We start from the raw sequence: 9,525 nt of genomic DNA on the forward strand, positions 1-9,525 counted from the left end.
CCTCCCCCACGACCACTTTCGGCCCCACCCCCTCGGCCAGTTTTCCCCCCACCCCCCAGACCTATCTTGGTTCCACCCCCTCGACCTATCTTGGTTCCACCTCCTCGACCGCTTTTGGCCCCGCCCCCTCGACCACTCGTGGTCCCCCCCCCCCCTCGGCCGTTTCTGGCTCCCCCACCCCCTCGCCCGCTGCTGGTCCCCCCGCCCCCTCGACCGACGGTGCAAGTCCCGCCTTCGACCGTGATCGTGGAAATCCCGGCCGACAAAGAACTCACGGCCCTGATCAATTACGTGGCACGCTGTGTGGTCTGTATTTTTCTATTTAGACAAGTGTTTTGCGTAATATGTTCCTAGTGTGTAAGAGTGGTGTGATACGGTAGGCCCGAGACGGCCCCAAGTTTGAAGACCTGATGCGGCGGTCGCAACTGGATGCAAAATATGACTTTTTACGGGCGCCCCCGACATCGAGCTTGTTTATTTACTACAAGTGGAAGGTAAGAGATAGTGTCACTTGTTGGTGGTAGATATATATATATTGATGTATATCTGGACATGCCAAAGGATGGAGAATGTACGATATAGTAGGATATCGAATGAAAACAAAGTATCAGTCGTCTTTTTATAACATTGTTATCGACAACGTACGATTCAATTTCGAATTTAAAAATATTTATGTACCTCGAATTCAACGATATGGTACACTATTTTTCGATTATTTCTATGATTATGTTATTATTTGTTTTTTGTGTAGGTGTATTCCTTGCAAATGGGAGACACTGATACGACGTGGCGGACGATGGGGTTCCAGATGGTCCCGAACGGATCGATGTGGATTCCGCCGCCAAATCCGGACGGAGATGCGCCGCCGCCGTCCACCAACCATCCCCCCAGTGACACATCGTCGTATCAGCGCAGCCCTACCAACAACCCCAACATCATCATGACTGGCCAGCAGTTGGCAGCTGCCAAGGACAGGGAAAAGTACGTCGATTATTATATATATATATATATATATATATATATATATATAAATAGATATTGTCCACATGATGATTCTGGGTTTGGAATGTCCAAATAACCATGTCGCATGGCCGTGGATTGAAAAATTAATAGATTAGAAAATACGTATTTTACCACCACCCCCCCCCCTATCTTGAAATATGTTGACGTTTATGTATATAATATATATGTATAATATATATATGTAATATATATATATATTGTAGGGGCCACCGCGCCAGGTTTGAATTGTCAGGGCGTGAATACGACACATTGTGTTCATATCTTGAAGACGTGACCATCGACCGGCAGTCCATCTGCGACGTGATGGCATTTGCGCTCGACCACTCCGAGTGCGCCGTGGACATTTCATCTACGATCGTCCGGTCCTTCCACGTCGGCGACTCCCGCGAGTCCAAGCGTGTCCATCGTCATGTGCCTGCCATGGCATATGTGGCGCGCCTGTTTGTTGTGTCGGACATTTTGCACAACTCGAGCGCGCCGCTCAAGAATGCTTCCCTGTATCGCACCCAGTTTGAAGAGACTTTGCCTGATATCATGGACACACTCAACGCCGTGGGCCACGCGATCGTCGGGCGCATGTCGTATAACGCCATGCGCGACAAGGTGCTCAGTGTCCTGCATGCGTGGGGCCAGTGGAGTCTGTTCCCGCCCCCGTATCTCATAGGCCTAAACGCAACGTTCTTGCAAAAAAGCCGTGAAGTAGAGGAAGACATGGACGTCGTGTGCGCCGCCATGGACGCCGACACGTTGGCGTTGAACGACGAGCGACTCAAACGCAAGTGCCGCCATGCGGGGCTCGTTGCCGCGGGATCCAAGCACGACATGTACCGACGGCTGTACATGCTCAAGAAGTTTACATCTGTCGGAGATGGACGCCGTCAAGATGAGATTGACGACGAGGATGGGGATGTGGATGGTGAACCCATGGAAGAAGACGAAGATGACATTGACGGCGTGCCATTAGATGACGATATTGACGGAGTGCCGCTAGATGGAGACGACGACGTCGACGGTGAACCCATGGACATGGCCGACGATTGAAAAAGTGTAGCCAGGATTTGCAATGAATCGTAGACTTGGACAGTTTGGATGTGTGTTCACACTGAGATAGTTACTTGCGATAACGTTATGGTCGTGTTATGATGGAATAGATGGCAGTACGGTTGTGGAGTCAGCTCGAGATGGATGGGGTGACACTGGTAGAGTGGGGTGATCTTCGGTTCGATAGTACTTGGAGAAGGAGCTGGCACGTCTCGTGGTGTTTATCTGTGACATCGTTTTGGAGGGTGGTCAGTGTTGAAGGATCTGGAGTGGTTCGACTACGCAAGAGCCTGGAAACGTAGTGTGACGACGTCATGGAAGGTCGAAGCAATGGTCTTACGCTTGGATGGCTATCAGTTTCGCTAGGTATTCGTTCCGCTCGTGCATGAGTCCTAGCTTGATCGTGTGCACATGCTGCTCCCTGGCGTGGCAGATCGCATGCAGTTTCTTCAATTGCTTCGTCTTGTCCACGGCTGCCGCCATCGCGCTCGACATCTCGCCAGTCACAGACTCCAATATCTACCACCAAATCACCCCGACGTGAATGAAGATACATCGCTTTCGTCGGATGACGTACCTCGTCCACATGCTCCCACAGCTCGTTTCGGCACTCCAGCACTTGGTCAACTGTTGACAGTTCTACCAAAGCAGTGAGCACGCCAAGTCGTGGTCATTGTGGAAGTACCTTACCAGCGGTGACATGTGGCGATGCGTGATACGAGACGGAAGCGGCGACGCACTTACGGTGAGCCTTCGCTGGTGGCGGAGGTGGAATGGCTTGGTGCTCCAGCGACATGGACCGATGGAACTCGACAAAGCCTGCCGCCGCCGCCGCCATTTCCCCGAGGATTGTTGGATCTTGAAAGGTTTTTAAGAGTTCGCACTTAAACCGGACGTCATCCAACCCGCACTTAATATATATTCAACTTAACAGGTTTATCCAGTCGGTATCCGGTGTTTCCCTGCTGATCTATCACTTGTGAGAGGTTTCTCCCTTTGCGTTCATTCAGGCCGCAAACTCAATCCATCCGAGCGTATCATGGTGGGGTGTCGTCATGCATCCCCTGCACGAAGCATGCTCATGGTGCACTTGTGTAGAGCATTTTGGCGTACAACGGAGCTGCGGTCATTGCCATGGCTGGCAAGAACTGCGTGGCCATTGCAAGGTAGGGCATTGCAGTGATCGTTGAGATCTCATCGCGACAACTGTTTTCAGCGACACACGTCTCGGCGTGCAAGGACAGACGATCGCTACGGACTTTCAAAAGGTGTTTCGCCTCAACGACAAGACGTTCTTGGGGCTTGCGGGCTTGGCCACGGATGTCCAGAGCGTGTCGCAGCTGTTGCGGTTCAAGTTGAACATGTACAAGATGCGCGAAGAACGCGAGATCAAGGCCAAGACGTTGAGCGCATTGATCTCCAACTTGATGTACGAGAAGCGGTAAGTGTCCCTACGAACCACATGTGTCGTGGAGATGCTGCTAATGCGCCACGTAGCTTTGGGCCTTGGTTCGTGGAACCCTTGGTGGCCGGTCTGACGGAAGACAACCAGCCGTTCCTGAGCAGCATGGATTGTTTGGGCTGTGAAATGTTCACCAAGGACTACGTGTGTGCAGGCACGATGGAGGAAGCGTTGCACGGCATGTGCGAATCCCTTTTCCGCCCGGACATGGTACAACAACAGTCGTCCACGTGTATCCCTCATGACAAGGAGTAGGAGCCAGAAGACTTGTTTGAAACGATTTCACAGTGTTTGCTGTCGGCGTGCAACCGAGATGCGTTGGCAGGCTGGGGCGGTGTCGTGCACATCTTGTACGAGATGTCCCGTTCTCGTAACCTTGGGTTCACCTCGCTCGTGTCATTCATAGGACTCCTCAAGGCGTGACGACCAAAGTGCTCAAGACACGCAAGGACTAGACACGTTCACGCGACGGACCTACTTCAAAGAACGAATACCCCCAAGCATGGACTCCCCGTCTTTGGCGGTAATTTGACAATGGACGACCGACCGCCGTTTGTTTTTCTTCGGAAATGGGTTGTCATAGTAACTGGTACTGGCATACAATTAAACTGGCAACGACCAGTTTACTGCCATTTATTTCGCTCACATTATGGTTCGAAGAGCGCTAACGTCAGGGAAATGTCATGACACGGGACCAACCCATCGTGGGACACGATGTGTCGTTGGATATCTTATAGCTGTCATTACAACATGACAGGAACACACCAGAAGCATCATGTGGGCATGCATGCATACACATAGTACATGGATTGGGAGTGTATGTACTTATCTTGGCAACCCTCATGACGAGAGTTGTGATAATAACGTTGACGACCCCACATGGACAACATCACCCTCCCTCGCGTAAAGCTCAGACGACTTGGGGTTGACAGATTGAAATTCCGGTGCATGGTGGCGGCCAAGGATGTCGACTAAAGCGAGGTTCGTCGCCTGGGTTTCTATGGTTTTACACACGTCACGCCATCCAAAGGCAGTCGTCCACGCCGCGGCGGAAGGTCACCACGAGCGGCCCATTCGCAGACGAGATGGTGAGCGACCCGACGGCCACACGGTTGGCCGGGGCATCACTGTCGATGGTGACTCGTGTCATATCCAGTTGCCCTCGTATGCATGCGACGCGGGTGATGGTGACCATGACGTCCGTCGCGTCAAAGCCACAGACATAGCAGTCGCCGCCGCGCTGGTCGAGGGTGCAGTGCGCTTGAAACGATGGGTGCAGGGCAAACAAGGTGGCGATGCTGCCCCCGTGAAACACGAGATCTACACCACCACGAACGTTAGACACGTAAAGTAGCTAGCTTTTACACCCTAGGCTGTATTGTCAAATTCGAATATTCAAACTTGGCGAGGTAGCACTCAAATCCCAATTGTTTGGCTGATACAATAGTACCAGGGTCGCAAACGCTGCGGCCACAGCATAGCCAAAGGTACCACCGCGTGCGAAAGTCCAGGTGGTGATAGGCGTGGTGTTGGACGACCTATGAACAGAGAGGACAGTTTGGGTTATTGGAATGGATGGATGGGGGAGGGGGCTAGTTATATGACTGTACATCGATTGTTGGAGGGTGGTCGGCCTTGTTTTCCATGCTATTCATGTCATTGCAGTTGCCAGGATGGCAACGAGTTTCAGCCATCACGACGTGCGGGCGTCGGTAGACGGTGCACAGCCGGCGGCACACTGCCCGCCCCCCCACGACGCCGGCAGGGAGGTAGCACATGGTCATTGCGAACACCAGGTTCACAAAGATACTGTCCATTTGCATCGTTTGGTTGGTATCTTGGCGACTGTGGAGCATGAACAGCCACGTGTACACTTGCAGGATGGGTGGCCACTGCCCCTGCACATTCGTGATGGTCCCCCCTACGACCCCAGCTGCGATCGCCAAGACAGTCGTGTTGGCGGGGCGGATCCAGTGGCACTTCTGCCACCGCTTAAGGGCAACGTTGACACTGGCCAGGGCGGTGTATGAAAACCACACCGTGCGACCCAAGTACAAAGTGCCCAGTGCAAAGTGAAGCAACGATGTGGTCTGGCACACCCGTAGACACGCCTGAGCGACGTACAAGGTACTAGCCAGCAAATCTGCGGCAAACGCGATACACACCCACGGCTTGGTCAAGACAAAACAGGATGGCTCGCCGACTACGACGCTGTACCGCACGACACGGCGCCGTCGTTCCTTCGAGCCTTTTTGACTGCCGTGCAAAGGAGCGACCACCGCATACCGCTCTAAGTTGCCCTTGAGTTGCCACAATGGACAAATGTACGAAGTGACGATAAGAACAGCTAGCGAGAGACAGAGAAGTAGTCGCCATGCTAGCTTGGTGTAGCGCCACGACATGGTCCTCACGTCCGGAATGAATAAAACGTACACAGTCGTCACATTGGAATCGGTCGGTATGGTCGAGTTGTTGCTGTCCAAGTCATTTTGGCCAGACACGACCCACAACGCCGAGATGAAGGCAGGTGAGTCGATGAAATTCACACGCCACAGACGTGCCACGTCTTGCGATGCGTTCGTACACAACCGGTCCACGAGGTCCAGCTTGAGGTCTGTGGAGAAGTACACAATGCCGAGTATGTCGTTGAGAAGCTGCAGGGGGGGGCGGTCGCAGTCTGAGCTGGTCATGACTGTGCGCATGACATCGACGTCGTGGGTCGCGTCGTAGTGGTAGGCTCGATGGGCGGGGATGGTGGTGTTGTTGTACACAAGTTGGAGTTGGGTCACGTATCGTTTGGCGGTCGATCGATTGAACTCGGACGCAACCTCGGGGAAGATGGCTGGTGGCCGAAATGTTTCTGGGTTGGTCCACAGCAGCTCGGTGAAATAGCATTTGAGTGGCATGCAGACGATGTTGATGCAGAAGAGGAGGCTCACGCCTATCGACATGCGATTGAATGACACGGGAATGGACGGCGGCTGCGGCGGCGGCTGGCTCATGGTGATGGAGGTTGAATGAAACCTGTGGACCGTTACCATAATTCGTAACCGAGTGGTGCTATTTGTAGCTCGTCGTGGACGGGGGACTCATGCCACTTATAATATCGTAACCAAGTGGATTAATAATATCAAACGACGGTTTGAATACGCTTGAGTTGTATAACGTTAAGGTTAGATCGTCGTTGCTTCAACAAGTACCAGTTGTATGTACATTACTAGTGTACAACACCTTTTTGAAGTGAAGTTGGACGAATGCCGATGTATTTGACCGTGTCCCCGATCAAAGTATAGTGTTGCCCCTATACTACTTGAACTCGCTCCAAAACTTGAATCTGTCGCGCGCCGAGCTCATTTTTCGATTTACCTCAAGGTACGCACCCTCGATGGACGCGCGGAGGCCATGCGCAACATGGGCGTTGGTATGTGACGCCACAGCAACAATGCTGCATGTGTCGTTTGACGACCATTTCTATATTGAATTGACTTTTGATTGCGTGATTTCCATTTTCATCGGGTAGACGGGCAATAGCTTGGCCACATGGGCAATTAATTATATCACGTATATCGGTATCGGGCACAGGGCACAGGGCATCCGTGTGCCAAATTAAACGGGCACATGGCCAAATGCATGGGCATTCGTCCAACCAACTGCAAAACGGTGTAGCACACACTTACTGGTGTCAAAAGATAAGTTAGTCTTACGAGAATGGACGTAGCATAAGAATGAACTTCTGCTCTTACCGGGCAGTTACATATTTACCTGCCAGTTCCACAACATCACCTGACAAGGTTATTGAAAACCTCGTTTCGAACTAATCGAGCAATGGAGTATGATTGGCTACAACGAATGAAGGTTGCAAATTGATTGGCTAAAAAGATTGATTGTAGTATTGCAGTCAAAACGTTAGCTCGGCCGTTATCGATGCGCTCGAGTCCAACGCTGTCAAATACTAACATCTTCCTTGGTTTTGGATACTATGGTTAATATAATATAATTGTTGAATTAAAAGCGTGGATGACATGGGATGAAATTGGATGAAGTTGTGGGATGAAACCTAAAGTAGTGACCAAGCCTTACGTTGGCCCCTAGCGCCCGGGAGGCCGTCTGCGCAAGCGCGGCCGTACGAGAGCGCGGATCTAATCTTCTCACTTCACCGAATGATCTATCTTTTCTTCTTGTGTCATCCAACGTCATCCCAACGTCATCCACCATTAATATTAGGTCATATCCTAATTAGTATAGATGAGAGTAAATTAGGATAATGCTAGGTCATTCCATACAGGCCTCGTCCGGGTGCGGCACGGCCTACGGCCTATCTGCCGCTACCCGACAAGAAGAAAAGATAGATCATTCGGTGAAGTGAGAAGTTTAGATCCGCGCTTGCGCAGAAGGCCTCCCGGGCGCTCGGGGCCAACGTAAGGCTTGGTCACTACTTTAGGTTTCATCCCACAACTTCATCCCATCCACTCTTTCAATTCAACAATTATATTATATTAACCATAGTATCCAAGGTTGGTATTAATATTCAATGCTGTCCCGTAAGTCACTACTACAGTACAGTAGTAATTGTACATACATATAAATAATATATATATTATATATATTGATACTATTAAAATAGTATCAATACTCCGTACTTTGTAAAACTGCAAAATGCATTATGTACGAAGCAAAACGCGTACTTAAAAAACGTTCTGGAATCTTGCAGGAACCGTCGCGGGCGGCAATTCGAATGACGAAGTTGATGGCGCCGTCACGACAAGCGACCGCGTCCCCATTGAGATACCACAAGCAAAATGGAAGAGTGTTCGTGAGCGATCGGCAAAAACTCACGGAGCGATCTCGGTTGAGCAGCATTCTTCTTGGGAACGAGCACTGGGATCTCTTCCACGGCATCCCCAAAGGGTTTACGCTTCGAACTCGCGTGCGCATCAAGCTGGAGACATCGCATGTCGGGTACGCGTGGGACATGTTTCAAACTCTCGTGTCCCTCGTCGCATGCGCTGTGTGCGTCGTCCAAAGCTACCACGACGAGTTTGTCGTCCCTTCCATGGACTTGTCGTTTGGGGTGATCTTTGCCGCCGACTACTGCCTGCGCTTCTACTGCGCCAAGAATCGGTATGCACCACCACGACGATATGCATCAACTCATCATCATGATGTGTTGTCTATGCAGGTTGTGGTTCCCGTTCACGTTCAGCGCCATCATCGACGTGCTGGCGGTGGCGCCAACCATCTACGACTACGTGACCAACGACTCGACGGGACAGCGACCAACGTTCGCCTTTCTGCGCTTTGTGCGCATCCTCCGCATCATGAAGGCGATTCAAATGTCTCGCCATAGCTCCGCCAACCACTTTACCGGTACCGTTAACCTGCACCTCGTCCTTCGTCCATCGAACATGGATCATCCGTAGCCGTGCAGCAGCAGCTGCTGTCCCTTGGCCTTCTCGTCACGAGCATCGTGTTCATCTCTGCGTGCTTGTTTCAGCTTGTGGAAAACTCGTACCGCGTGCCGATTCTGTCGGACACTGGCGCCTGGATCAACAACAATGTGACACTGGGCGACTCGTTCTACTTTATCCTGGTCACTATCTCCACCGTCGGTTACGGCGACATTGCGTACGTACGACCGACCAACATATATTTATTATATTGTGGCTTTCGATTACTATTACATCGTTTGGTATATATTACTATTAATAGGAACGGAATCAGGAATTTGGATTGGTAGAAATTCACCACGATTCGTGATTTGATTGGTTTTCACAAAAATGATATGGACCTTTGGTGTCGATTACTATTACATCGTTTGGTATATATTACTATTAATAGGAACGGAATCAGGAATTTGGATTGGTAGAAATTCACCACGATTCGTGATTTGATTGGCTAAGAATGTAATTTTTGTCAGACGACATTCTGTGGCTCCAGTTTCGAGTTGTGAAGAACTAATATCTTGGGCAACATGTACTTGGGTATTGTGTGGTTGTGGG

At 50.8% G+C, this 9,525-nt stretch overlaps 5 protein-coding genes across 9 annotated transcripts in view; 3 read left to right on the forward strand and 2 right to left on the reverse strand.

Moving 5' to 3' along the window:
* H257_02746 (hypothetical protein) overlaps positions 1 to 2,064 on the forward strand; it is a gene marked incomplete at both ends in the record, with an annotated part of 3,792 nt that extends 1,728 nt beyond the window's left edge. Inside the window, 5 exons of the mRNA XM_009826528.1 lie at positions 60 to 141; positions 227 to 306; positions 381 to 494; positions 752 to 981; positions 1,227 to 2,064. Coding sequence (XP_009824830.1) covers positions 60 to 141; positions 227 to 306; positions 381 to 494; positions 752 to 981; positions 1,227 to 2,064 — 1,344 coding nt within the window. The remainder of the gene's footprint in view (positions 1 to 59; positions 142 to 226; positions 307 to 380; positions 495 to 751; positions 982 to 1,226) is intronic.
* Positions 2,065 to 2,137: 73 nt separating this feature from the next.
* On the reverse strand, positions 2,138 to 2,933 carry H257_02747. 2 transcript variants are annotated; one of them, XM_009826529.1, is made up of 4 exons: positions 2,755 to 2,927; positions 2,642 to 2,703; positions 2,405 to 2,583; positions 2,138 to 2,354 (listed from the first exon to the last, which is right to left on the reverse strand). In XM_009826529.1, the coding sequence occupies exons 1-4, from the start codon at positions 2,900 to 2,902 to the stop codon at positions 2,195 to 2,197; spliced, it is 549 nt and encodes a 182-aa protein (XP_009824831.1). In that variant the 5' UTR covers positions 2,903 to 2,927; the 3' UTR covers positions 2,138 to 2,194. The 2 variants fall into 2 exon arrangements, with proteins under 2 accessions (XP_009824831.1, XP_009824832.1); XM_009826530.1 differs by having other exon boundaries at positions 2,138 to 2,583; positions 2,755 to 2,933.
* Positions 2,934 to 3,029: 96 nt separating this feature from the next.
* On the forward strand, positions 3,030 to 4,171 carry H257_02748 (hypothetical protein). The gene is made up of 6 exons (XM_009826531.1): positions 3,030 to 3,106; positions 3,163 to 3,230; positions 3,281 to 3,505; positions 3,562 to 3,736; positions 3,782 to 3,876; positions 3,933 to 4,171. The coding sequence occupies exons 1-6, from the start codon at positions 3,104 to 3,106 to the stop codon at positions 3,979 to 3,981; spliced, it is 615 nt and encodes a 204-aa protein (XP_009824833.1). The 5' UTR covers positions 3,030 to 3,103; the 3' UTR covers positions 3,982 to 4,171.
* A 73-nt stretch (positions 4,172 to 4,244) lies between these two features.
* H257_02749 (hypothetical protein) lies at positions 4,245 to 6,543 on the reverse strand. The gene is made up of 3 exons (XM_009826532.1): positions 5,137 to 6,543; positions 4,977 to 5,064; positions 4,245 to 4,846 (listed from the first exon to the last, which is right to left on the reverse strand). Exons 1-3 carry the CDS (start codon positions 6,526 to 6,528, stop codon positions 4,542 to 4,544), a joined length of 1,785 nt encoding a protein of 594 aa, XP_009824834.1. The 5' UTR covers positions 6,529 to 6,543; the 3' UTR covers positions 4,245 to 4,541.
* Positions 6,544 to 8,225: 1,682 nt separating this feature from the next.
* H257_02750 (hypothetical protein) overlaps positions 8,226 to 9,525 on the forward strand; it is a 7,495-nt gene continuing 6,195 nt past the window's right edge. For 3 of the 4 annotated variants that reach the window (XM_009826534.1, XM_009826535.1, XM_009826536.1), the window contains exons 1-4: positions 8,274 to 8,647; positions 8,706 to 8,893; positions 8,947 to 9,215; positions 9,264 to 9,388. In XM_009826534.1, coding sequence (XP_009824836.1) covers positions 8,274 to 8,647; positions 8,706 to 8,893; positions 8,947 to 9,215; positions 9,264 to 9,388 — 956 coding nt within the window. Of the gene's footprint in view, positions 8,648 to 8,705; positions 8,894 to 8,946; positions 9,216 to 9,263; positions 9,389 to 9,525 lie in introns of all 4 variants that reach the window. The other variant, XM_009826533.1, reaches the window with a different exon arrangement.

This window comes from Aphanomyces astaci (assembly GCF_000520075.1).
Source record: "Aphanomyces astaci strain APO3 unplaced genomic scaffold supercont1.4, whole genome shotgun sequence".
NCBI classification, from domain to species: Eukaryota; Oomycota; class Saprolegniomycetes; order Saprolegniales; family Verrucalvaceae; genus Aphanomyces; species Aphanomyces astaci.

Bases quoted from the DNA above. Each gene is read 5' to 3' on its own strand.
- H257_02747 (XM_009826529.1), bottom strand. From the start codon at position 2,902: ATGGCGGCGGCGGCGGCAGGCTTTGTCGAGTTCCATCGGTCCATGTCG. The intron at 2,584-2,641 runs GTACGTCATCCG...ATTTGGTGGTAG, and splicing joins TGTGGGAGCATGTGGACGAG to ATATTGGAGTCTGTGACTGG. The intron at 2,355-2,404 runs GTAAGACCATTG...CTACGTTTCCAG, and splicing joins AAACTGATAGCCATCCAAGC to GCTCTTGCGTAGTCGAACCA.
- H257_02748 (XM_009826531.1), top strand. The intron at 3,506-3,561 runs GTAAGTGTCCCT...TGCGCCACGTAG, and splicing joins AACTTGATGTACGAGAAGCG to CTTTGGGCCTTGGTTCGTGG. The intron at 3,737-3,781 runs GTACAACAACAG...GACAAGGAGTAG, and splicing joins CCCTTTTCCGCCCGGACATG to GAGCCAGAAGACTTGTTTGA.
- H257_02749 (XM_009826532.1), bottom strand. From the start codon at position 6,528: ATGAGCCAGCCGCCGCCGCAGCCGCCGTCCATTCCCGTGTCATTCAAT. The intron at 5,065-5,136 runs GTACAGTCATAT...CTCTGTTCATAG, and splicing joins ACCACCCTCCAACAATCGAT to GTCGTCCAACACCACGCCTA. The intron at 4,847-4,976 runs GTACTATTGTAT...GTGGTGGTGTAG, and splicing joins CCGCAGCGTTTGCGACCCTG to ATCTCGTGTTTCACGGGGGC.